This window comes from Apteryx rowi, unplaced genomic scaffold (genome assembly GCF_003343035.1).
Source record: "Apteryx rowi isolate R43461 unplaced genomic scaffold, aptRow1 scaffold_113, whole genome shotgun sequence".
NCBI lineage: Eukaryota > Metazoa > Chordata > Aves > Apterygiformes > Apterygidae > Apteryx > Apteryx rowi.
Genome location: NW_020447342.1, coordinates 571,297 through 599,142, shown reverse-complemented (window position 1 = coordinate 599,142; position 27,846 = coordinate 571,297). Strand labels below are relative to the sequence as shown.

The following is a 27,846-nucleotide window of genomic DNA, read 5'->3' as shown; positions in this document are numbered from 1 at the left end:
CGGCGGCAGGGCGGGAAGGAGGCGGGGCCGGGCGGGGCCGGGGCGGCCGCCATGTGGCGAGTGGGCGGGGCGCGGCCGCCAAGTGGTGAGAGGGGGGCGCGGCCGCCAAGTGGTGAGAGGGGGGCGCGGCCGCCATGTGGTGAAGGGGGCGGGGCGCGGCCGCCATGTGGTGAGAGGGGGGCGCGGCCGCCATGTGGTGAGCGGTGGGCGCGGCCGCCATGTGGCGACAGGGCGGGGCGCGCCGCCGTGTGGCGAGGCGGGGGGAGCCGCCATGCCGCGCCGGCCATCTCCTCACAGCCCATCCCCGCCGCTGCCTCCGCACCTGAGGTCACCCCTCAGGGAGCCCCCGGCGCCCATAAATTCCAAAAAAGTGGTGTTTGCACYTCATATTTTAAAATTCCAAACTAACATCCCCCCCCCTTTTTTTTTGTTTCTTTGCCTCTGCCAGCCTACCCATCTCGTCTCACCGTTTGGCGCCGCGTGGGGTTTGTTCCCGTTGTTACGCGCCCCTCCGGAGCGGTGAACTGGGTGGCGACTGTCGGTTTTACGCTCAGGTTTTTTATCCGAACCCCGACAAAAGACAGTCCAGCACAGAAAGATAACACGGTTATCTCCTGTCCTCAAACCAGCAGTTTTTCTTAAACCTTGTAGTGGTATTAAACACTCCAGGTGCTTTTAGAGTGTAGTTCTTACCGTAAGAGTAGCATGGTGGGAATGTCACCAAAATCGGGAGAAAAACTCCCTAACACCAATGTAGCATTAAGAAGCAGGCATTCTCTTTATTACGGCGCCGGGTGCATGGGGGATCGCTCTACCCAACGTGCATGCTATATGTTGCATTAGCCAAAGCTTATATTGCTCTGTTACACACATGTGCATTAGATTTTCTGGAATGATTATACATATTCATTCTATTTCCTGGAACTAATTATCATATTTTACATAGTCATTATGCATGAGGTCTGAGTCTCCAGGGGCTTCTATGGGGGTCTCTGGTGGTCCCTGGGGGTCTCTGGAGTTAGTGAAGAGGTGCCTCTTAGTGTCTTTCCATGAACTCTGAGCTCCTTTTCCATATATAGTTTTGACTTGGTTCATCTCTTTGTTTGAGAAAACTGTCTCGTTCCTTATCCTGGTTTCTGCTGGTTTATCTGTACTCCTTCGGGATGTACCAGTCACAGTCCTTGGGTGCATCCTTGTCTGAGGCCCCTGATAACAGTTCCAGTTCCCCCGTTCCCCCCCCCTCCTGCCCCCTTTTGAGACTTCTTGTCTGAGGCCTTTGGTAACAGGAATACATAGGTTTGTAGTTTCCAGTCAAACTGTGCTCTGACTGAAGTGGTTAGAACTCTGTTGTAGAGAAATATTTGCATTTTTAAAAGTCTTTTCTTGTAACTCAGAGGATTTCAGGGGCTTTGAGGGAAAGATACCTAAATTTGTGATAGCTTTTTATCTGGCAGTATCTCCATCATCATCATCATCTGTGTTCCTTTTTTTTTTCCCAGTTCCTAGAAAGCCCAATCTCTAATGGATTTAATAAAACATCTGTCAGAGAAGAAGCTGGCAACACAAGCTGAATGTCCACTCTGATGTGAAAATGTTATAGGATTGGCGAGTATATGATTGATGGCCTCTCTAAAGCCTAATTCATAACTGGCTGGCTCTGCTTCCTGACTGGCATTAGGTTGCTAACAGGCTCTAAACCAAAAAATGTCTAAATACCGCACTCCTGTAGTGCAGGAGCTGCTTCTGGTAAATCATAGTTGATTTTCGTCAATTGCTCTATGAACTCAAGCTAGAAGTAAAAGAGGCCAGACCAGAATTGTGCAGCTGAGCATGTGCTACAGACTGGAATGAATTTCTAATAGCATTTTTGGAAGGAACAGTCCAGGAAACATGCTAGAATAGCAGTGGGAATCTCTGGAATTCATAAAGATCCAYGGGAATCAGAAATAATACAGCATGGTCAAGTCAAAAGTTGCAAGAACTGGTAGAAATCACTCAACTGTGCCCCAGGCTCTGCACAGCAAGAGAGGGCTGTAAATCAGTTAGGGCCTGCAAGAAAATGGATGGCTCTCAAGACCTGCTTATATTCCAGAAGTGATCAGCCGGAGACTGATATGCCTGAGAATTTGGGCAGTCTTCTTGGAAAGAGGAATGTGAAAAAGAGGTAGAAATCTGGATGCACTCCAGATTTCTTGCACTGGAAGCAAGAAGAGGCCATAGGAGAGAACTGCCAAGATGGGAGACCTTACCTGGAAGAAGTTTCGGGGAGAGGGCAGCAGCTAAGCAGCTTGATAACTTGCATATGGGGAAGCTTTTGTCAGGCACTCGAACAGGCTGGCGATGGGCCTTAGCTGAGAATGAGCTGAGACCTTGAGAGGATTTGTGGAGTCTCAGATATAGTCCAAAGAGAAGGTCCTGAGTTTATTAGCTATTGGAATAGAATTTATTCTGCAGTAGTTTCCTGAGACAGATAGGTGAAGTAACAGCATTTCCATTTCAGGCTGACCTGAATGGTCTGAGCTGGAAAATGCAGCTTTAAAGTGATCAGATTAGAGAAGGAGGTGACTGAGACTTGAAGAACCACTTTGACTGTGAGGTCTCAGAACTGGATCCTTTTTCATAAGTGTGAACTAAAGTTTTGTATAGGTGATGAAAGAAAGCAGCGGAACTGTGGAAAAAATAAATTAATCTGTAGAAGAAAAGGGGGCAAGCCTTTGGGTGAAATACTGAAACGATGTGCCAGATACTAGCAGACCATGCATGGGCATGTTGGAACAGGTACAGTTCTGTGGCTCTAAGAGTAACTTTTTTGGGAGATACTGAACTGCACAGCAATAATGGAAGTTCAGCTGCTAAARTGATTCCATTTTTAAAAGGTCTTTCAGTTCAGCTTTCAGCTTTCCAAATGCAGCTTTCTGAATCTGTTTTCACAAGTTTTTGTATGTTTGGTCAAGAAATGTTAGTAAAGGAGGCAAGGGAAAACATGACTCTTACAGAAGCAATTGACATTCATGGAACAAATTCACCAGTTAAGTATCTTGGTTTGGACTGGTACCTTTTAAAAAACAAATACCCCTCCCTATCCAAGCACCCAGAATATACATGGAGCATGGGCAGTCATTCACATAATCTCTGACCTGCTAAGGAAATACAGACAGAGGCAACCCTAACCCTCTTGGTCTGGTAACTGTGCTTTTTGGTTTTCACTTAAAAAAGTTCACCGGTCTTTGTACACATTGTTTTTTATCAACAGTCATGGTTGGGATTGAAGTATTTGTGTACTCTACATTATAAAACATGCTGAGCAGCGTATGTTGGATGCAAACTGGCAGTGTATAAGGCAGGAGATAAAGCACAATTAGTTTAGAGTGCAGTATAAAATGAATTCACAAGGGAGGAGACTGAAATCCTTCATGTGAGCATTTTTATATGCTTTGCGTGAAGTGCTTTGTGGCACATTTAACTTGAGCTCAAAGAATATTGCATGGAAGTGAAATCCTTCCAAGCCCGCAGATCTTTGCATAACTACTTTAATTTTGTATTGTATAATAATAAATCCTTTGCAGGTGAAGAAAGGCAATGAAATAGATGAGTTAATGGATTTCATAGAGCATTTCTGATAATTATTAACTGTGGTTTAAAGTCTTTCTCTTTATTGCTCTCCATCACACACTTGAGCAATCAGAACTTTTCTCTACTGTCTGGGAATGGGTGTTTTTTAGTGTTATGCACTGAAAACTTTTGCTGCTAGGACTGAAAAAGAAAAAAAGAAAAAGGAAAACCCAGATGGGTGCGTGTGGCCTTTTGCCTCCAACCGAATCACTTTGTGCACTTACTGTCTCTCAAGTGCAGTGGTGGTTTTCAGTTGGGTGACTGGCGCACTAGAGCATATTGGCTACTACTTGAATTACCACAACTAGGCAGTACCTTCTCCAGTCATTCTTGCAGCTAAAATACAATTTTGCTGTACATTTTCTTTTGCCTGAATGAGATTAACTCAAGGAATTACATATAGCTATTTTACCGTCTCTGAAGTGAAAGCATTGTCTTAGGCCTTGTGTTCACTGTTAAAAACACTGCAGTTATCTCTAGAAAACAAATGTACGCTATTGGGATATACATATATCCTAACATAAAATATGGAGATACACTGGAAACAAGGTTACTGTGAGGTAAAATAGTTGAGAAGCGTCCCATGCTCTGCTAGAGCGTTGGGTTTGGCTTGTTTATCTCAAAATAAAACTGAGTCCCTTGTCTTCATTACTACTGTTATTACCACGTAATACCTCACAAGTGTCCTGAAGTGAAAAGCACACTGCAGTGGCAGTAAARCAGTAAGGACTTAGCAGAATGAATGTTTGGAGTCAGCCTTACGGTGATTTTTGTGAGATGCTCATTGTGGCCTGGTGAATGATGCGGTTTGTTTGCAATGTCAGGTAGTGAAACTTTCGATTACCGCTGTCCACCTGCATCCCAGAACCTCTCTGTTACTTGCATAACGTGCTTAGATTATGGAGCAACGTTTTCAGAAATGACTGCTGGTTTAGAGAAGCTGAGCTCAACATAATGTATTGCAGCAGCATAAAACTGCTGTGTAGAACAAGGGTTTTTAAGACAATACACATCTGTTGTTATTTCCTAAATGGCTTTGTGGCGGCATGCTGCACTAATGTGCTCCAGTGTGCTATTGCGTTCTGAGATACGCTAAAATAAAATAGGGCATCCAAAGGGACAGAGCTTACTCACTTCATGTAGGTATCTTGAATCCAACAGTTTGCTAGTGGTCTTTCTTCATCTAAGGCAAATAGGAGATGAAAAGGGGTCTGTAAGAGTCCTTTAGAGAAAGTCTAACTAGGGACAAGTTTAATAACTCATGAGCAAGGGCCTGGTTTTCAGCTTGAGGATTCAGGTAATTTATAGTGAACCCACTGTCTTTATCAGTTGCTCTACAGAACAGGCTGTTGGTTGCGATATAGCTGTTTTCAGTTGTCCAGTGGCATAAATAGTATTAGGGAAGAGGAGCACAGCTTACAACCTGGGCAATTACTGATACAAACATCTGTTCTCACATAAAAAAGGGACAAATTTCTGTACAATTCACTACTGCAACTAAGTACAATTTATGGAAATTATGCCTGGGAGAAAATGTCACTTGCCCTTCMACATTCAGGTAAAATCTATGAGTTTTGTTACTGTCTTGAAGTGCATTTTACTYTAGCACTTAGAGATATGAGTAAGAACGGAGGCTTGGGGAAGTAGGCAAAAGTACTCACCTCTGGTTTAGTTGTGTTCATGCTCAACTTAATGATAACACTTGTGCAGTGTTTAGCAGGAGCAAGGTTAACCAAGCACAAAAGGCTTATGAAAGGAGTTTCTGTGGCAGTGTGTTGTAAAACCCACAAATATCAGTCTTAATCTACTGACCTTCTGAGGAACAAACACGCAGAAGCCATTACATCAGCTATCTGCATAAATACGTTAACCTTTCCACCTCACTTTCTGCGTGCTTTTTCYGTAATCCAGTTGCTTTGGGTCGTTCTCACTTGCAGACTCGCTAAAAATACTAAAACATGTCAAGTCATACCTCAAAAAAAGAAAAACGATTTCTTTTCACCTCAGAATCCGTTGCTGAAGGTCATTCTGGTAAGCAAAAATCCTAATTGAATCTTTCCTTTTATTAAGTACTTGTAGTGAAGAATGCTGTATGAYGAAAGTTAAGTCATTTCTACCTTAATGGAGAAAAGGAAGGACCAATCAATTATTTTGGTTAGACTTCAAATTAGTTTCTTTGTGTACTTCAAAAGAATTTGTTTTATTTGTTTAGTATGCAATATAGTCAGGGATTATATTTAAATTTTAAACTTTTGTTCAAGAGGAGAAGCATGGGGAAGTCTTGTACAGGTAGATTTGGAGCTGCTGCATATACATTGATTTCCTTTGCAATTCTGTAATGAAAAGAAATAACTTTATGACCATGTCTAGATGATCATTAATTCTGTACTTCTGAAATGTTTGGAATATTAAGCATTAATTTTCATCAMAGCTGCATTCCAGATAATCTGTAATATTAAATATGCCTCTTTTGCCATGGTGCTGTCCTTAATACAAGTTCATGTATGCTTCAGCCTGTACAAAATCAGTCTACTTTCTAGGTCTGGGACTGAAGGACAGTGCCTCAGCTCTATGTGCTGCTCACTGAATGCAGCTATTTTTCACACAGACTTTTTTAGACAAATACTTATCTATAAGCTTTGTTAACTGATGGACTGGAGGAAGTTTGGACCTCCAGAAGGAATCCTATGGCTGAAATTTGCTATAAAGGTAGCAACAGGTCCTATTATTACAACCTTTAAATGACATATATTTTAATGTTAAGACTAAAAATAACATTAACTGTCTGCTTTTCTGCAATAGAATGAAAGAAAAAAGCCTAACAGTGGGAAAATCGGGGTGATGTCACACACTGAAGGTTTGCGGCTGCCTTTTTTTCTGTGTATCTGTTTTCTCAGTGTACCTATTCATTAGGTGAAACTGGCATAGTTTGAGACCAGTTACATTGCTATCACATTTGTCTGCCCAGCCCCTAGAGAACAGTGCAAGAGCTGCAAAATGACTGCAGTGTGTAGCATTGCATCTTGAACTGCCACCACCGCTTGTTTGCTTTATATCACTGTGCTGTATGCTGCAACGGGGCAAATAGCTGAAGGCAACAAACCCTTTTAATAATAATAAAATTAAATAATAATAAAAACAGTTTTTCCAGGTGATGCTGTCCCTGCTTGAGCATCGGTCCCCTTGGTTTGAAACCGTTTCTTGACCTGCAGAGGTCAGTTTGCCTCAGGGTTGTTGACAGGCTTGCCAGCTAACAAATCTGGCAACATGGCATTACTAATTTTACACCAGACTGTACAAATGATTCCTGGGTCTGAATTTAGACCACAGTTTGTGTATTTGGAGCTTTTGTCTTCAGACTGTGGTCAGTTTTTATCAGTGAAGTTGACCGGGTACAATATAACTTACCTAACTGACCAGGATTCTGATCCTACAAATAAATATACTAGCAAGAAATTTCAGTAGGATAATGCTAGAACTGGGGATCAGTACAGCACCACAAATAGCTGAAGACAAGCTTTACAACTGTCAAAGCTTTTTGTTTTTTTCAAGTTTTCAAATTGTTGGGCTTGCTTGCAAATGCTTTTGAAATGCTTGGTTGAATGTTTACCTTAGGGTTGATTGGGGAAAACACTGTCAATCAAAATATAAAGGTACTGAAATTTCTGTTTGAATTGTAAAAAAAAAAAAAAAAAAAAAAAAAAGCAGATTGTCAAGACTGTGCCAGTGAACAAGAGACCTGTGCACCGCTACAAGCAAATCTAATGCTGACATTGAGATCATTGTGGCCTGTGTGTACAGAAGTGGCACATACTTCTTTGGCACTTATGCTTTGCTTTTAGTCTGTTTTCTAGTTTGTATTTAAGTGGAATAGTATTGATGGCCCAAAAGCTCACCTGTTAAAAACTACATGTTAGCATGTTTCATATTTGCTTGCTTTTAGAGTATATTGGAAGATACCATTCTGCAGCTCTCATGTTAAATTCACTTTGAACCTTAAACTTTGATTGTATTAGGACATTTTGGGGTACAAAATAGCTCTAATCATAGTTTATAATTTCATTCTGATGTCTGTTTGCTTCCAAAGCAGATTGCTTTAAAAGTAAATAAGTAATGAAGAAACATGACTGAAAGTTCAAATGAAATTAACTTCCTCTTTGGGGCAATCTAGTCTGCTTACAAATGTAACAGTACTCACACCTGCAAGAGAAGTGATATTAGACTAGAGATTACATATATTATTATACAGAGTTTTGGCAAACACTGCAGGCGTATGACTCATTGCTACAGACAATATTTTGGATCCAGCTGTGTAGTTCTGTGACTGAATCTACTTTGGATATATATATTTTTTTGTAATGAAGTGGATGCCTGAAATTAATGCCTGTTTCCCATTTGGGGTGTGCAGATCCAATCATCAAAGCTGTACTTCTGAAGAAATACTATGAATTGCTTTTACCTGGTTCATTTATCCTGTTGAGACAGAGAACCTCAATTTGTCCCAAGATATAGATCATTAACTTTAAACAAACCAAATGCGCTTCTGAAAAGAAAGTAATGGCATTCTCAGGTCTTATTTGGACAATAAGTAATTAGCTGCTAAAGACAGAGTATGTAAAAACTTTTTTCTCTAATGCTTTTGTCCTTAAAAATGCTTTTTGTCCTTTTGTTCTGTTTTGTCAGAAATCTTACTGTGAAAACTTGTGAATGGCCAGTGCTTGTTGTCCCTGAGAATATTTGCAAGTTCTTCTCTAAATGCAAATGAGCTGAATAGTTGTGGGTAATTGTAAGAGTGGATTCAATCAAAAGCACATGTTTTCAGGAAGAGGAATGCCTCTTGTGATCCAGAAAAGCTGATACATGAGATCTCAGAGGTCCCTACAGAAGGTAGTGAAGGGATCAAAAGTGCTGTAAGTGCAGATCTCTGGCAGTTATAAAGTGCAGATAAAATTGGATACTTTGCACACAAAGTGCAATACAAATTTTAAAACAAAGAGGGGAAGAAGAGAAACCCCCTACAGAAGGGGCTTAGCTATCATGTAATTAAATTCTTCTTCAGAAAGTCTTTTCTCTTTTATTGAAATGAACATTTCAGGATGCTTTCACAGGCCTTCTTCATTTTTCCCTCACCTGGTAAGCTGCTGGCGCTTGCAGAGGACAGTGATAAATCAGTTGGGTTTGACTTGAGGGAAGTGAAAACATACATACATACTTAAAGCATACATTTCAGGATTTAAGTTGTTAAAATTGCATCTTGGCAGTTTCTTTGGCAGAGGTCTGCTGCCCACTAGAAAGGAAGTTTAACCAAGAAGTTATTTTTCTCTTCTCACAAGAAGAAATGTTAAGTCTTTCTTATTTTTGTCCTCTAGATAAAATGTGTGATCAGATAAGCGATGCTGTTCTGGATGCTCATCTCACTGTTGATCCGAATGCCAAAGTTGCCTGTGGTAAGTACAATGCAGTTAGAAAAACAGATTAACAAAGTGCAAGAAACTAATCTATGCTGACTTAACATCCTCTGATCCAATATTCTTGTAGTAGGTGGTTGGCAGTTGAGAATTTCACAGACAAGAGGCCAACTCTGGCATCCTGACTTTGAGCTGAAGGAAAGGCAGAAAAAAAGCTGCAAAAAACAATCAGGAAAAGGAAATAGAGAGTATTCCATACAAATTAAAAATGACCAAATATATGGTTGAAAGGGCTAGAGATAATGAGGAATGCAAGAAAATTGGGGAAGAGGAGAATTGAGGAAAGATATATGTCAAGGCATATTTCTTGATMTAGTAATTAAAATGTGTTAAATGTGTTGAAATCCAGAAGTATTAAATGCATATTTATCCTGCCTTTACAGAAGTGGGGTGATGCCCTTGGTTCACAGTAAAATGAAGTGCACAATTCATTTGAGTGTGACTCTCGCTGCACTGGTTTGCCTTTTTCTTGGGACTTTCTCTTAGAACTATACTGTATATGGACATTGGTGCTATGCAACATCACCTCCTCCAGAGGCTAAGAACAAGTCATCAGAGTAGAGTGCAGCTGCCAGTGGGGAATGAACACTGGGAATGGGGATAAGAATATTTCTAAAGAATGGCAATGTTTCTAAAGAGCCCTCTGAATGCAACATCATCTCTTTCTTAGAACAAACCGTGGAGGCAGTTACAGAGCAGAGGACTAGCTGCATCCCAGGAATACAGTGACCTAATATGACACTTGGTCTGAAAAAAATCTCGAGTGATCCTTGGAAGCGTAGATGTGAGCAGTGAGGAGAAGTGGAGAGAGAGTTTACCATCTGTATTTGACTTAATGAAGCATATATTTGGGTATTGCATGATGCTTCAAAACTGCCAAAAGCTGAAGAGCGTAACAGAAAAAGCTACAAAAATGATGAGGATGGAAAAACATGTTTTGAGAGATGTGAGAAATATGATCAGTTTATCTTACCAAATGGAATACTGTGGTGTGACATGATTATGTATGTAAATCCCTGATTTTTGTAACCAGTTGGGAAAAAAAACATCAAAACTGCTGACTGGAGTCAGAAAACTTGAATTAGCATTAAAGCACAAGTCTTCCTGGTTGCCTAGACACACAGTTTACTTAAAAAGTAGTGGGTTGGAGAGTGGAGAGTAGTTAGTTCACTCAGTACAGGGTTTACTGGGTGAAACTTAGTGTCTCATATTTTATAGAACTTCTGCCTTGTTGTGCAAACCTCAAAGTTTCTGAAAAAAATTTCAAAGCATTATATAAGTACTAAGTCACTGTAACACATTATTTTACAAAACTATGAAATGCAGTTTACAGAGATGTTGAAGCTAGGTTCTATCTATCAGTAGAGACAGGTATTGATAAATATCTCCGAATTTTATTTGCTGCTTTGTGTTTTAATATTTTGCAGATGATGTTCTGAACTACTTCACTAGCACTGCTTCATTCCAGCAGGACAGAGCTGGGCTGTCCGTGCACTGCCAACATACTAGCAGCAGTAAAGTCAAGCAATAGAATACTAGGTGCAAATGGTATAAGGCAGAAGGCAGAATAATTATTCTAATTCTTCTGTGATTAAGCGAAACCAAATGCTCTCTTGAAAAAAAAAGAAGTCCTTCCCAGTGTGTCCAGTAAATCAGAGTCAAGAGAGAATATTAACTAACCATACACCATTAGAGTATGAAAAAGAAGGTGGAAGTTTTTACTTAGTACTGGAGTTCAAAATATTCTTTGGGGAGACTTAAACCTGTAAGAAATCAATCCTTCTAAGAACCAAAAATCTTATATGGTGACTTTCCCTTAGGTGGAACTGATGGGGGTGTTGCCTGTAGTATTTAAACTTGAAACAAATAAAATTACATAAGCAAGATGGTAACTGGATGACAAAAGTGATGGATGAAATTCAGTGTAGATTAATGTAAAGGAACAGGGAGCAATCTTAACCCAACATATAAGGAGAGATGTTTGGAGATGATGCAGCCATTCACAAGTGAGGGTTTGGGGTTGTAATAGACTTGCATTTCTGTGAAAATGGTCAGTGGTCAGTAGCAGTCAAAAACCATGTGGAGTGTTAGGTGTTGCTGGGAAGGTAATGGAGAGCAAAACTGAGAACATCATTAAGGCACTGTGTAAATCCRTGGTTGCCTCTGTCTTGAATACTGTGCACAGTCTGTTCCCCTTTCCCCATACCAAAAAAGGCTATAGTAAAATTGTAAAAAGTACTGGAAGGAATAACAAATGTGATTATTGTCATAGAATGGCTTCCAGTGAATAGCATAGGCTTCTTCAGTCTGTAAAAGAGAGGAATTAATTAGATAAGAAATAGAGCTGTACAGTTCCAAGTTATATGGATGTGGTGACCGGAGAGTGATTGTTTGCTATCAGTTTCAACACAAAACAGAGAAGGCATGATATGAAATTTGGGGACTGGATGGACACTTGAAACAAATAGTATGTAATGATTCTGCACAAAATTTGTAATGAAATTGCAGAGCTTCTTGCTGCAGGATGCTGTAAATGCTGAAAGTTTTCATGGTTGCCAAGGGCAACTGGACAAATTAATGTAACAATCTATCAATGACTATTAATGCCAGCTGTTAATAAATGATTCTGCTTCAGGTTCAGGAAGTCCCTGAACTGAAATTGCTGAAGACTGGGACAGTGTTTGGAGAAATAGTGCTATATGCATGACCTGTTCTTATGGTTCACTGTAGACATTTGCTGCTGACCACTGTTGAGATAGGATAATTGAGTTAGATGGGCTCTCTGACGCAGCAGTTTTGATGTTTGTATCGGTAGAGAGAAGACTGATTGCATACAGAGCTATATGCATACTAAGGCATTACACTGAGTTCCCCTATGAGTAATCAGTTGTTTATAGAACCATCCTCAGAATCTGATTAACTGTGAATAGTAGCAATAGAATTCTGATATTTAATCTTCCTTTTCAGAGTGTGTAGCAAAAACTGGAATGGTTTTGCTTTGTGGAGAGATTACTTCCCAAGCTATAGTGGATTACCAGCAAATTGTAAGAGAGACCCTTAAGAGGATAGGGTATGATGACTCTTCCAAAGGTGAGTGAGATCCTTCATATGTTCATTGTTGGGTCTGTTGTACATGTGGTCATAGTCATGTTTTTAACAGTATTCTGGAAAATAAAAGCAAATGTGGATCCAGGCCTAGGAAAAAACTGCACATATATTGATACATATTTTCAGTGCCACAGCTGGTACCAAAGGAGCTATTTTAGGGTGACATATTCGTAAGAGTATCAGGTGCCTCTTGCTCCTCTGATGCAGAAGGACTGGTGTATGCACAAATGACTGGAGATGTTGGGGGCACCTGAAGGTTCATACTGTGAAAGCTTTAACACTGATGTTCCTTGTTCTTGGACTGTCTCCTCTGAGACTTAAAGTTCATGGCCAAGGGAACTCTTTCTGTATTCTTGACATATTTCCCACAGTAGCTTCCTTTTAGCATTGAACCCTCTTCATGATTGTTCTCCCTTTTCATGACTATCTTCCCTTTTCTTTCACGACATATATGGCTCTTCTCCAATACTATCTAATTTTCTATAGAACCTACTACATGGAAAAATGAATAACAATTGCTGGTAACCTTTTACACTCTTACTCTCCAAATTTGAATGCCTAAATGGTTTGAGCCTAGACATTTGTCCATAAGCAATGTAACAACCTTTGGTGGGGCAACCTGCAGGATTACACTGGGCCTCTCAGTTCAGGAGCCCAGGTTTCAGCTAATACCCTGAACTTGCCAATGTCCTGAGACTGTGATAAAAATGTGCTCATGTTATCTGCTTCCACTGGCAATACAAAATGATGTGGCATAGGAAACTTATACTTAAGTCTTGGGAAATATAAAAGCTTTAGCCAAGATGACTGATCCGTAAAGGCTTCTCTAGCAGTCTGTGAACTCTTTAGCATGCTTGACCTAACTTTCTGATATTCTCCTCACCAGGATTGGACTATAAGACTTGTACAGTTTTAGTAGCTTTAGAACAACAGTGTAAAGAGATCAAGCATGCTGTCTCCCATGGCAAGAGTGACGATGACATTGGAGCAGGGGATCAGGTAACGGGACTTTATTCCAGGCACATAATCAATTTAGCAATTAGATTTGTGGTGAATCAGAACCTTTGCTTAAAAGTCATTGTGCATGTTAAAATTTAAGAATTAGTGGCTAAATACTGCCCACTCTGTTAATCATAAGTGCAAAATTGTACCACGGTCTTCACTAGTTTCTGTGAAAGTGGCTTTGCCTGTATCCAGTGGCCCTCCTGGATAGTGTGCAATTAAGCCTTTTATCTGTAGGTGGCAGTGCTGGGCTTCCAAGTCCCTGGGGTGGCCGGTTTTTGCTTCTCAAGAGTCAAATGCTACGGGTTTTTTTTATTTGTCAGGAGTGAGGAGAGGGCTGAGCAGCCTTTTATGAGCTTTATGTCTATTAAGCCTTTACAGTGGAGTCTTAACACAGAGTTATTCTTAGGAACAGATCACAGTGTGGCTCTGGTTCTTGTTAGAGGGCATTACCCTGCGGATGCATAAATGTTACTTCAAGCTGGCTATATATCATAATGTATTCAGGCTTCCTGTTACTGCTGTCCTTTTCTAGGCTTGAGTAGTTTTAAAGTAAGTGGCAAAGACAGGTGCAGAAGTGGAAACAGAATATGGAAATGAGTGCCTTCAAATTATACCCTGTTTTTCAATGTAGGGTTTGATGTTTGGCTATGCCACTGATGAAACTGAGGAATGCATGCCCTTAACGGTCCTCCTGGCACACAAACTTGCTGCAAGGATAAAGGCCCTGGAGCGGAATGGAACATGGCGCTGGATTAGACCAGACGGGAAAACACAGGTTCGTAAAGAAGATGCATAAAAAGTAGCTTATAAACTTTAAAGGTGAGAAAGAACAGAAAAGATTTATTCTGTCGGCTACTAAACCAGAATTTGTTTTTGTCAAAAAATGGCGATGTCAGTTTTATATTTTAATGTAGGGTGAGAGTATATCAAGGTGCACTTGTATATAACACGCATGGTTTGCTTAAGCTGTTCTATCAGTGTCTTAACCGTTTTCTTCAGAATAACGCTTGTCTTTTTGCTTCTTTTCCCTGGAGATTAGGATGACTAATAAATTACTGTCAATCAGCTGTGTTTTTTTTTTTTCCTGGAGAAATATTGACATTTCAGAAGCATGGATTGAGACAGTGCTATGGTTTCTCAATTAAAACATGCCTGTTCTTTTGTCAAACCTCATATTTGCTCTATTTGATCTGTGGCCAGAGCCAGTGGCAGTTGTGCTGCAGAACTGAGTGGATAAATCACTGTGCTGTGAGAGCTGCAATTTTGCAGTCTCTGAGTCAGAAAATCCTCCTTCTTCCGAGTTGTGAAATCTGCAGGAAAGGGAGGGAAATCTATACATGTGGCACTTCCGGGAGAGCAGGGTGTTTTATTCTTAATTTCTGTTGCATTAGTGGCAGTGAACTGCATTAATTTCTGTACTGCTGCAGTTGTGGCTGTGCAACATGCGGTGTGTCCCAAGTAGTACCTTTTGTCAGCAGCGTGTAGCACATGTGGAAAGACTGACTTTTGTGTGGTGTAACTATCTGAACATTTCTGAGGGATAGAAAAGTTGACAGGACTTCTTCACCTACAAGAACAACTGTATTAAGGATAGAACAATGCTAGCACATATTTGTGTGTCTATAAATGCCTGTATCTATGCTACAGTTTGTAAAGGAATGTTGCTTCAGACAGATCTCCATTTCTGGCTAGACTTGCCATGCATAGGTCAGGGTTACACTGATGCCTTCCTTACTGTCGAAAGGCAGGAAATGACCTCTGGATTCCATTAATCAGAGCTGAATCCAGCTCAGATCATGCTCAGCCATTCCATTTAATATCAAGAGTAGAGGAACTGTAACCAAGGATTTCATGGTGAGATTTTGTACCTATTATTTTCCTATTTCCCCACTTTGAGGAAGGAGCAGATGTGGCAGAGACACTACTTTCCTGTGAGTTCAGCATCTAGAAGTGAGAGATGCTATGTAGGAGAGAAACAAGAAACACTCCATGTGAGAGGAAAAATTTCAGCTGCAGCTTGAGTAGGCACCAAAGACAGCTGGTTGCACCACATAAATCTGTAAGACATGGAGTAGTTGTGGCATTCACAGAACAACTTGTTTTTAGTCTAGTGTGAAATATTGGTGTGCAGCCCACTATATTCTGTTCTACAGTTACTCATTTTATCCAGGTCCTCCAAAATTTATTTTGGCCTTACTTTGAAGATCCGCTATTTGAAGTTATGTTAATGTGGGCCAGCTGTGAATGATTTTAGCATCTGCCAGATAAAATCTCAGGCTTCTGTAGCTTTCTTACTGTTATTCTTCTTCTCTGTGGCAATACATGTAATATCCTGTCCTTAACTCCATTTGATAGAGGTTCTTTAGTACTTTCTGTATTTTTTTCCTACAGTGCTTTTAAGCATCAGCAACAATCCAGCCTTTCTCATCCTAATTCCCTTCATCTGTTTATTTTTTGCTGCAAAAGAAATGTGAGGTTCATTTTTAACTTTCAGACTGGTGTTCTGCCTGAAGAAGAGTGCTGTGAGGGTGCTCTTGGCCTTGAATAGCCACTGCTCTTTTTCCTTTTCCAGGTCACAATGGAATACAAGGAGTGCAATGGAGCAGTGGAGCCCATCCGAGTGCACACACTTGTGATTTCAGTACATCATGCCCCGGATATATCTCTACAACAAATACGGAAGGAGCTAATGGAGAAAGTTGTTAAAGTAGTCATTCCAGAAAAGTACCTTGATGAGCACACGATTTATCATCTCCTTCCAAGTGAAAAGTTTGTAGAAGGTGGTCCTAAGGTACGGTATTTCAAAAGGGGACAGCCTAAACACACTTGGATTCTACTTTGCCACATGCATCTAAATATTCTCTTGCACAAAAGTGCAATGACCTTTTAACTAAGATACACATTTAACTAAGATAATTTCCAAGTTTTTAAAGACGTTTCAACCACTTTTACTTGAGTTTCCCATTGGGCAGCTGGTATCTCAACTGAAGCTGTATCAGCTTGGACAACCAGCTGTAGAAATTCTTGGATCCTAGAAAGTATTTTAAATGACCAAAAGTTGACCCGTAAGTTATGTGCTAAAATGCTTGACTTGAAGCATCTCTTTGCTTTCCCAGTAAAGGTAAAAAATAAATAAAGATAGATCTGAGTCTGTACCTTTAAATTATTCAGAAAGCTACAAAACTTTCAGTGAAGACCTTGTATATAAAGCCTTACTGCTCGTTGGAATTTGACATGTGTTCAGCTTTCCAGTTGCCAGCAACCTGCAAGCACTAGGCAAGTAGGTGATTGCTATGGAATGGTAACAAAATTTGTTATACAAAACCCTCTAGTTTTGTATGAAATCAGTGAGGGACTAAAACTACAAGATGTACTTCTGATCACACTAGGATGATGTAGAGATACTACTATTCAAAATAGTGTAGCTGACTGCTTTGGTTGAGGAACAAATATCAGTTTCACTCCCTTGCTACTTAATTGGGGACTTGAAGTTAGTAGATTAATGCAGTTTATGCTCTTTCAGGATGGAGGTTCTTGACACTCTGGAGTTCACTTATCAACTTGTGATCACCAGTTTTGTTAATCTGACAGAAAGGTAGTTTCCTGCCAGCTGAACGAGTTAAATCAGCTCATCAAATTTTAGGATGCAGGCTGAAGTTCATGCAGGAGGGAGAGGGAGGGACCCCGTTGCTGGAGGCACAGGCAACTGAGAAGAAGAAAGGAGAAGTACCAAGTAATCCTTGTGGCACAAGTGAACTATTGGGTGAGCTCAGCTATAATGCCTAAGTACTCTTGTGCAAGACAGCACTGAGCCACAGATCTATGAAGTCCCGTGTTCCTCTTTCCTATGTGTATGTAAGTGAAGGCTGTTAATCTCTTAGGTCACAGGTGATTTATTTTTCAGCAAGGCTTTTGTTGCTCTGAACTCTTGGCCTCAGCCAGGTGTTACTGAGTGAAGTCATTGTCCAGTAATTCAGAGATCACGTTTCATGATTGCAGATTTGAAGAGAACACACTTTTTGTAATAATTATAGTTGTTCCCCATTCACATCAGTCTTGAAAAGTTATTGCAGCACTGATGGCTTAGTACATTTCTGAAAAAATTCCAGTCGAGTAGACAACATTCATTAAATTGTCGCACGAGAAGGCAAGCACTGTGAACAATCAATGATATCTGGAAAATCCAAAACAAAGCTCTATCCAATAACATACAATGGGATTGGGTAAGCTGTTGTGTCTCATGAATGTATTCAACTCTTTGTCCTGCAGAGCGACGCTGGATTGACTGGCAGGAAGATCATTGTTGATACCTATGGTGGCTGGGGAGCCCATGGTGGGGGTGCTTTCTCTGGAAAAGATCCTTCCAAAGTTGATCGCTCTGCAGCGTATGCAGCTCGCTGGGTTGCAAAATCTCTGGTGAAAGCTGGTCTCTGTAAAAGAGTATTAATCCAGGTAAGAACAACAGGGAAAGTAATCCATCCCTTCACCAGGATCTTGTTAACTTCATCCTTGCTTTTACTTCCAGCAGCTCCAGTGATCCCCTGCACCTCATACAATCTGCATACACACACATTCGCTGCACTCCGACCCAGGCTGTACCAGCACATTACAGACACTTAGGTTAGCAGTGACACAGTTTGTGTAGCCTGCTGTATTGTGTGACCATATTAGTTGTAACTTAAACCATTTCAAGTTATTTTTGAAATTACTGTTAAGTTACTGTGGGTTCCCTAATATACTACTACAGTGTGAGGTGTAACTGAAAAATTTCAATTGTATAAGACCTTTTCTTGCAGATTAAAACAAGAGCAAATTTCCTGAGTTTTAGATGCTCAGAATAAATGCAGTTCCTTCTTTATGCATGAATACTTGGGACTACTAAGTGAAAGAAATGGAAAGAGGTGTTTTATTGGCGCTTAGACAGTTTCACCATTAAATATGAATGCAAAGCGAATGCAGAACAACTAAGGTGCATCTAGGCAGTTTGCAGTGCTAGTTTATGCACATACTTATTCCGAGTGGCTGCTGGGTGATAGCTCTAACTCAGCACAACAAACTACTACAGTAAAAAGAAGCTGTAGCTTATGTTTTGCTGCAGGGTTGTGTTCAGCGCCCTTTACTTTCCCATGGACCAGAGACTCAGTAAATGTGGTTATGATCAATGACATAGTACCCAGACATCCCAATTAGGAACAAGGCCTCTTACTTTAGGCATTGTGCAGATGTTTGATACCTTGTCAAACTTAAAGTCTGGAGTAAGACAAGGAAGGGGAGTTTGGGAAGAGGCATGGAACAAACAGTGATGGTTAGCAAATGGCTGGTAACTTTGTTTTCTGAGGGGACAGAAGACAAACTTGAGACCTCTTGGTACGCACATTCTGAATGGGATTTTTGAACACACACATCATTGGCTTAATTCTTGGGATAGGTGGGAATGTAGTTATTCCAGTACTTTTCAGAGACTGTCCTTAAATTTATCTGAGCCTAGTTCTAGACACAGCAAGACTAGTTTTGTTAACAACAAACTGTGGAGATATCACAGCAATAGAGATAAGAAGCAAGAAAGGAACAGGGAGAGGATAAGAGCAGAAAAGAAGAGGTTGTGTGAAGTGGTGGCAGACTGGATCAAAGATTAACAAAAAGAAAATACATCAAGTTTGTCCTGCACAGAATTGCCCTGCGAGTCTGTCTCCAGCCCAGTAGTGGCTGGGTGCTGTAGTAAGACATTCCCAGCCTCTACTGAGGCTAACAACTGAGCTGGCTTTGCTATGGTTATTGTTTCCATGCTAACCAGCTTTTACTACTGAAAGGGCAAAATGGATAATGCAGGGAAGTATAGACTGATTAGCTGTATGTATCACAAATACCATGCACGTTTTATTTAGTATGATAAAGAATTATCAGCTTCTTGGTTAATGAAAGACATAACATGATATCAAAATTAGCTAGTGGAGATGATTAGGACAGTTTCTAGCAAATCAATACTTTATTACTAAGAAGTATATAAATAGAACTGAGCCATTTGGACTATTACTTCTTGATATATGTAGAGAGAAGAGACAATGAGGAAGATGAGTGACAGACACAGAATGGTTTGCATTGCTTAGTCACATTCCAACAAAATGCATGTTCATCCAAATATATCGTAATGGAAGAAAAGGAAGTGTGTGTTAGCGTATACAGCAGGAGGACTATATTTTGGAAAGGGATTGAATGATCAAGGCAAATACATTTCAGGAGAATCTGTCAGTGCTGGGCTGTGGTGTAAAGAAGCTAATGTAATTCTTGGATGTAAGAAAGGCTATAAAGCTGAATATAGTGAAATTGCAGGTAACACTTCTCAGGTTACTTTGATAACTACTTTATCAAAAGTAGTTTTGATAATTGCATTTTGAAAAGTACATGGAAATGCTGGGGGAAACTCCAGGGACTGTATGGAAATAACTCAGACTCTGGGAAAACAAGTCTTCCACAGGACATCTTAAGGAGATTGATATATTTGAAAGGGAAGGATATCTTGATTGCTATATATAGACATTTATATGTTGAGGGCTGTCAGTGAAGAGCTTTGTGGTTTTGCTGGGAAAGATGTAAAAAAGCTGGTGGCTGGAAGTTGACACTAATAGGCTTTGTCTTATTTAAAAGTTAAATTAATCTGTCAGGGTGACCAAATTGGAAGTGATGGATTTCCTACCACTTGGAGTCTAGGGCACGACTGGCTGTTTCAAAGGATTTTATCCAACTCTGGGAGAAGTTCCTGCACAGGCAGAGGCAGAGCCCTGCCCCAGCTGGGGGTGCCAGCGCAGGCTGGGCCTGGTGGGCTGGGGAGCAGATCGGGGTGCCAGTGGGCAGTGATGGGGACGCGCGTCGGCTGGGGCCAGCGACCCTGGAGCTGGCTGTGGTCAGGGCTGCCATAGCGAGACAGGGCGCAGCTGAGGGGAGGAAGGGGTCCTTCCTCTATCATTGGCACTGTAAGCCCAATCGTACCTGGGGTCGTGTGTCCAGTTTGGGCTCCCCAGGCAGGACAAGACAGATGCTGATCCTGTGGAGCGAGTCCAGTGGAGACCACCAGTATGGTGGGGGGCTGGAGCACAGCACGTCCAAGGAGGGACAGAGAGAAGGGCCTCTGTTCAGCCTGGGGACAAGAAGGCAAGGGGAGGGGAATCTGACTGCTGTCCCCAACTGTTTGATGGGTGGTTTTAGAGAAAACAGAGACAGACTTCTCTTAGAGGTGCACAATGAAAGGACAAGAGGAAATGGACACAAGTTGTAGCAGTTTTTCACCATGAGGGTAGACAAACACTGAAGCAGGGTTGCCTGATACTGTGTTTCTTCCTGCCCTCATCTGAAGTACTAGAGATGAACCAAATAATGGTGCTCTGGAAAGGGGGCGTGAATGCTTTAGGAAGATGTAAACATTTTTCTCATCTTGTCCTATATAATTTTTTCTCTGCCTCAGTGAGAACTGGAAATACTTGTAGATCTCAGACCTTCCTGTTTCAGGAGCATGGAGTACTTGTATCTAGCTGAGCTGAATGATGCAGCATGGCAGTGTCTGAAGATGACTGGAAAGCACCTCTTTTGCTTTTAAGTCATGTCATTTAGGTCAAATATTTGTCCAAGCTGATCAGTCTCTGAAGAAAACTGATAATTTTCTAAAATAAAAGAGAAATAGTAAAAACACACCTCCTAGCTTTCTTTATACAGAAAAAATGCATGTGAAATCTTCCCCTGATAAGCAATACACATGTCTCTTTTTGCTTAAGCAAAATGTAGCAAAATGTTTTAACTGCTTTTGGGTTTTATGCATATGCCCTACAGCTATCATATGCTATTGGTCTGAGTCATCCTCTTGCAATCTCGGTGTTTCATTATGGCACATCGGACAGATCAGAGGAAGAACTGCTCGAGATCATACAGAAAAACTTTGATCTACGCCTTGGAGCTATCATAAGGTTTGTGTGCCATTAGTATTTACTGAAGGGAATGATTTGTATTTGTAGTGGTCTCTTAAACAGTTTAATATTAAAGCTTCTGGCTCCTAACCTGGCTGAAGACACCTTCATCCTATGTCTGTTATTGCTGTTATATCTACTCTTGCCATGCACCCAGTAAAAGATACGAAATCTAAATTACATCATGTAACAACTCCCAGTAACCATGATGGTGTGCTGCTTGTTGCAGCTCATTAGCCATGTTGTATTGTGCTTGATAAAGTATAATTAAAATTTAACATTGACTGTAGTTAGGCTTTCCAAACAGCCTGTTAACACGGTGTGTAAGGCTCCCCATTCCTGCCTTATCTGGAGAGTATTCAGAACATTGTTCTTACCAAGAAGTACTCTGTGAGTATGGTCTCCCTGCCTCTGTTTTTTAAGTGGAAACAGCATATGAGACAGCTGCCACAAGATGGGAAGATAGTGGTGCCCTCACTTCACAAGCAGCCCCACTAAAATCAGTAGGACGTTGGGGTTCAGTAATTTGGTACTTACTGTGGTACAGACACTGAGTGTTGACCTACCACAGTAGTGACAGGCTGGTGTTTGCTGTTGCTTTTCTGGAGATATTGGCCATTTGCCCCAAATAGAAAAGAATACTTCTAAGTAACTAGCTTCTTCATGAGGTGAAAATGTAACCCAAGTTCTGAATCAAAAAAAGCTGAACAATAAGAGCCCTAGTTTCCCTAGTTGCCATGCAGTCTTGTGTAGCCCATTTAAAGTCAAGTAAACTTAATTTCAAAGGAATCCACATTTCTTAAATGCTCTSCAAGGCTTTGGAAGCAATTGAAATATTGTATGTGTTTATAAAAACAAAACAAAACAAAAATCCCACCATGAGATGAGCTGTCCTCAAGCGAAAGTTCAGTTGTGATTAGAAATATATGAGTCACTGAGGCTGTCATGCAGTCAATAAGGACAGGAAAACACAAAGCTACTTAAGCTGTCTCCTGCAGCCAACCCAGCTATATTCCTTCACTATTTCTGGAGCTGAGTAAGCAGGTGTTTTAGATGGACATAATCCTTGCATTTACAGAAGCAAGGATTATCCTTTTCTGAGAGACAAGAATTTCTTGACTGTTTTTCACCAAACTTGACAGGCTGTGCTTCTTGCAACTTTCATGACATGTACAACTAATGGAGAGAAACACTGTTTTCTCCATTAAGGAAGCAGCCACACTGAATTCACCCTTATTAAACTCCATAAAATTGACAAGAGAACTCAAGCCTGAGATAGGTATCAAGAAGAGATTAACTCCTGCACATAGGAACCAGTTTGTCACTTTCTGCTACGCTGGTTTTAAAACTCTTTTGTTCTAAAATGCTGGCATATATGTTAGCTATCTCATTATTTCAAGAAACTGCTTTTAGTAATTCACCTCTCTTTTAAATCCAAAGCTATTAATATCAATCCAATCTACATATTCCACAGGAATCTTGAAAATATTTGTCAACATGTTACAGAATAGGAGATGTCTTTTGTTCCTTAAAAAGGACAGCCATTTCTGACAATCAATAACAGTTTGCTAGTGAGGCCAACCCTTTGCACTTGCTTTTAAGAATGTTTTCTGAACGCATATGCTGAGAGTACAGCTGACATTTCTTTTTATATTCTGAGATAATGCAAGGGGTTATGGTGACTACTGTTGCTAGGTAATGTTTTCCAAGTGTTTTCAGTTTACAAGTATAACCAAAACTCTTCTTTGCCTTTGTAATTATGGCAGTTCACCGCCATCAGTAATTTGTATGATGGCTCCCAGATACTTTCCTTGATTTGGTGTGCTGAAAAAATGCTGCATTTTTCAAGTACATTATCTTAGCCATGGAAGTGCTGAAGGAAGTAAGAAGAGAAAACAGGCAAAAACAGTAGCATTGTTTAGTGAATATTTCCTTGTTAAACTTTACCTCACAGCCTTTAAAACTTCTTTGAATGGTACCAGTTCTAATCAACTAAGCACTAAAATGCTTCATGCTGTCTTAATTGTTCATTTAGTCAGCACTCAGATTTTGATGGCTTTTTTATTAGGGTCAGGTGCAATTGACCTTAGTAGCCATTAGAGCATGTGCTCATGTTACACAAAATATTATTCAAAACAAGACTTAGCTACTATACATCATGAGACACATAAATGTCCCCTCAAGTGCAAGAATGTGTAATTTCTTCACCATCTGAAAATGGATTATCCTGTGTTTGTTCTTCTTTCCTTACTTTACTATTCCTCAGCCATTTTTCTCTCCATCAGCCTAAGATATTAATCATCTATTTTAAATGTGTTTTCAAAGATAATTCAAAACAGAATAACAAACAGAAGAAAAGCCTCAAAATGTTTCAGGCTTTGCCTGAAATCAAGAGGAACATCTGGTAGACACCTGTGACTAGTCAGTTAGTGTAGCTTCAATCCACTACATTATGCAGACCAGAAGGTAATAATCATGACTTATATCTTCATTATTTATGTAGTCATAATCAGTGTTAAGCCATATTCTAAACAGTGCTTTTGTGTGTCTACATAAGCAGCTTTAAATCTCCAGTTACTCTGACATCCAACAATTGGTGCTGGTAATCCAGGGAGCAAATGTATATATCCTAGTTCACTTTTAATTATAAATCTGGAGGAATTCATTCTTTGCGTGAAAGTGATATTGGATGATTATCTGTCCTCTAGATAATCATCTCTGGCTGCTTCTTTTGAGATTATCATCATCTTTATGGCATAGCAACATTGCAAATAAAGTGGCAATAACACAGAACACCTTGAGGCTTGCACAGGTGTAGCTGAACTTTATTTTTAATGCTTCTGCATTGTAGTGCTTATAAAGGTTAACTGCATACTTACTTCATCTCTGATAAATTTGAAGAAGAGTAACTATTTCTTGTTACTTTAGATTGAAACCATTAATCCACTACCTTTCCCACTGTAAATGTAGGTGATTCTACAAGGAAAGGGTGTAGTTAACAATACTGTGTTTTTTTGTCTTTCTCTCAGGGATAACACTGGTTATCCCTCTGATATGTTTATATCATAATATACATTGGAGTAGAGCTAAGTAAAACTTACATTCTTTTTCTTTTCATGTAGGGAGCTGGATTTGAAGAGGCCAATCTATCAAAAAACAGCATGTTATGGGCACTTTGGGAGAGAAGAATTTACGTGGGAGAAACCCAAAAAACTTGTGTTTTAGACTTTTCAGAATGTTTTGCGTAATTGATAGGTGCTTAATAATCAGGTTCAACTTTAAACTGTTCAAGAAAAAGACTGTATCTGGCCTTTAAATGACATTCTGTAGCTAATAAATTTACTGAAAATTATTTAATTTCTAACTTTCATAGTGGCCTGACAGTTTAAATGCATATCCTCTAGCTAACATACTCTTCATTTTGTCTTTGTTAAGGGAATGAGCAATTTAGGCCTTTGGCTGCGATCAGATGTTAAATGAACAGCTGGCTGTGGAAGTTGAAGTCATTCCTGTCCTGCCAGGGAAGCCTAGTGCTGTTTAGTCAGATAACTTAGTACTGAAGTGAATAAAGAGCACTCAGCTGAACTGCTGTGCTGTGGGTGAGGTAATGTCCAATAGCTCACTGCTCAAGGAGAGCACTAATAGTGCAAATTCGCATAATTCTTTGAGCAGTGACTTCTGTGACTACACCTTTAGTAATGGTTCTTCTGATCCAAGCAAATTAGTAAAAATACCTATTTCAGAACACTGTCCATTGTAACCCTAATATACATTATCTGTGAGGTAGTGTTATCTGTTTGCTTTTTTTTCACATTAATTTTATAGGCATACCTCTGTGAGAGCTGATGAATTCCTTTCTCATAGTATTTCTACTCAGTTAAAGTCACTCCTTTTCAAACCGAGATTTTCCATGCTGGTCTGCATGAACTGGAACTGGTTGTGTAAAGTTTGAATTAAGTATCATTCAGTCAGTTCTGAATGTAAATGTAAAGACTTTTTGTAAAAAACACTCAGAGGACATTACCTTTCTCTGACTTGTCTGGCTGAAAGCACAAAAAGAGACACAATTCAAAATCACATAGCTTTTCTTTGAAGGGATTAAAAGGCTTGTATAGAGGAAGTAGCAATTCCAGTGAGCAAATTTATCAGCATATTGTAATCTAAGACAGAATGTTGGAATGCTGTAATTGCTCTTACTTAATACCGGGGAATTTTAATAACCAGTTAAGCAATATAGCTCCCCCCTCCTCATCAAAGGGAAAGTATGGGCTTCAGTGGTAAGTCTAATTAAATGCAAGTAGTTTAATATAACATTAGTTTTCAACAAGTTTTTAAAAACTGCTTCCTCGCATGTAAAGACTGATTGATCTACTGCTCCTTTCATGAAGCAGAACCGAAGTGAGGTCATTGTACAGCTGTACCTGTGCATTACCTGGCTTGATACAGTTAACTTGATATACCACAGCAGTGCTGCAGTCAGTCTTCTGGCTTACAAAGGTCTCTTTTTGTTATGTAAGAAAAACAAGTTAGTTCCTGGAATAAAAGCTGCAATTCTCTTGTGGGTTTTTTTTAGTTTTTTTTTTTTTTTAATGACAGTTTTCCCTTTGTATCAGAGGTTAGCTTAGACCCTCTCTTTGCCTGAAATCCAGTGTAGTCTGAATATGGCCATGTAGTTGTAAAACATGTAGTTTAATCTTTATTAAAATATGTCCAAATTAATGTTGTCTATGAAATAGTAACGTAGTTTGCTAAAAAATCTGAAAAAGTCAGAAAAACTTATTGCCACTCCTAGTAGTATGGAAGTAAAATGTTTAAATGATGAGAGACTGCAAAGATTGCTATATAGTAAATAGGCTGTAATGATCTTTTGAAAGAGTTTTCCATAAATGGACCTCTAGCCTCAATTTAAGTCTGTCATGAAACTTCACCCTCCCAAAGTTGAACAGTATTTTTGGTAGGAAGCTGTGGTTGTCTGTTTGTCAGGGGAAAAGCCCATTTTGATAAAGTTTTTCGTTAAATTTGAAGAGGGAATGAATTATTCTATAGAGATGTCTCTTAAACACTGCTAACTGTAAAAAAAACTTGCTAACTTTTAGACAGCTGGAGTCTAGAAGAGGCAAATTGACAATGGGATGTTTGGACAATAAGAATGCATCTCACCATCATTTGATTCATCCTACTCTCTGGCTACCTATAAAAGTGTTGAGATCAAAGTTACAGACCTTTTCTTCAAGGACTTGGATAGTTTTTTAAGGAATTTTTGTCAAGTACCTAACGTTTTGTAGAGACAGATCAACTATTTGGATTCTCTGCTGCCATTAAATGCTGTCATAATTCCATTAACTTGTGCAGGAGTCGTACTTTCTGGTCTGAGAGATGAACAGATGCTCTGGAATGACACTGTCCTCCTCCATTGTCACAGATACTGCCACCCCCTGCTCTAAGGATAAATACATGTGTGCACCTCTCTTCCAAAACAAAAAACACAGCTGTAAACACATTTAAAAAGAAAAGCAAACACTCCCTCTCCCCACCTATCAAAATAAAGATTGTTATTCACAGGCGCTCTCTCCCAGTGAGAAGAGAGAGAAGCAGCCAGAAGCCAAATCTGTTGGTAACCTCATTCAGTGTCCTAGAAGTGACAGTGTATGTGGGGTTGAGGTAACATGAGGACATCTGTATGATAAAAACTAAATCAAACCATGCTCTGAGTAATAGCAAGTTCTTCTAAGTTTTAGAAAATATATTTGATCTGGAGTTCTAGCAACAAAGTTAATTTTCACAGCATTTCTGTGAACACAGGCACTTATTTTATTTATTGGAAAACTGAAGAGTAGTGATTAGAATATCTGTCAACTTTGATGCAGCTGGGCCCAGATACATGAAGACATATAAGTGCCTAATTTCTATGTTGACATCGACATACCTTTGTGGATGATGTTCCAACTGTCTATTTTATAGCAATTGTGCTAAGAACACAGCTGCAGCTGGAGTCAAATGGAGCTATATATGCACTCTGTAACTCAGATCTGAGGGTCTCACTAAACATTCAGAAAATGAAAGAGAATCAGGAACAAGTTTGGTCAGTCCCAGTATCACACATGAAGTCAGAGCAGAGTTGGATTTCATAATGAGTAGTTAATTTAGTTATGTTGACTGAGCAACTGTTCTTTCCCTTCTTGTAGTTCTCTTTCTTCACTGCTGACTTTGTAGCTTTTATAACATACTTCAAGTATCTGCATTCAAGTCATGCTCTACTGTTTTTTATAATGCTAGTACAGCAACACTAAGCGTACAGATCTTTCTTTCCCCTTGTTCTCGATTTTGGTATCTTGTTTCAAAGTAGCCAGGAGCACCCACTATTGAGGAAATCCTCCCCACTCACAGGCTGGTGCAGGTACAATATACCTCCAATCTCCAGAGATTCTCTCTAGTAGGTTTTAACAAGTYTTTTAACAATTAGTGAATTAATTTTATTTACATAGGGCTGATACTTGCCCAATATGAAATTTTCCTCAAAAACAGCAAAAGACATATCCCTGTTTAAAAAAAAAAGGCTACCTTTGCTAAATTTGAAGTGCCTAAGCCAAAGTCAGAGATAAAACAATTGCTCCACAAAATCAGTAGCCATTTCTTCAGAAAACTGGCATATTTCCCACTATCATTCTAGAAATGAATCACATAATCTCAAAAAAAGA

At 39.8% G+C, this 27,846-nt stretch overlaps 1 protein-coding gene across 5 annotated transcripts; it reads left to right on the top strand.

The window, feature by feature from the left end:
- The first annotated feature begins 5,027 nt into the window (after window positions 1-5,027).
- On the top strand, window positions 5,028-26,491 carry LOC112972263 (S-adenosylmethionine synthase-like). 5 transcript variants are annotated; one of them, XM_026078588.1, is made up of 10 exons: window positions 5,028-5,170; window positions 5,550-5,643; window positions 8,982-9,059; window positions 12,048-12,170; window positions 13,075-13,187; window positions 13,825-13,968; window positions 15,766-15,984; window positions 17,463-17,645; window positions 21,015-21,148; window positions 24,271-26,491. In XM_026078588.1, the coding sequence occupies exons 2-10, from the start codon at window positions 5,571-5,573 to the stop codon at window positions 24,371-24,373; spliced, it is 1,170 nt and encodes a 389-aa protein (XP_025934373.1). In that variant the 5' UTR covers window positions 5,028-5,170; window positions 5,550-5,570; the 3' UTR covers window positions 24,374-26,491. The 5 variants fall into 5 exon arrangements, with proteins under 5 accessions (XP_025934373.1, XP_025934386.1, XP_025934378.1 ...); XM_026078601.1 differs by lacking the exon at window positions 5,550-5,643; XM_026078593.1 differs by lacking the exon at window positions 5,028-5,170 and having other exon boundaries at window positions 5,528-5,643.
- Window positions 26,492-27,846: the final 1,355 nt, after the last annotated feature.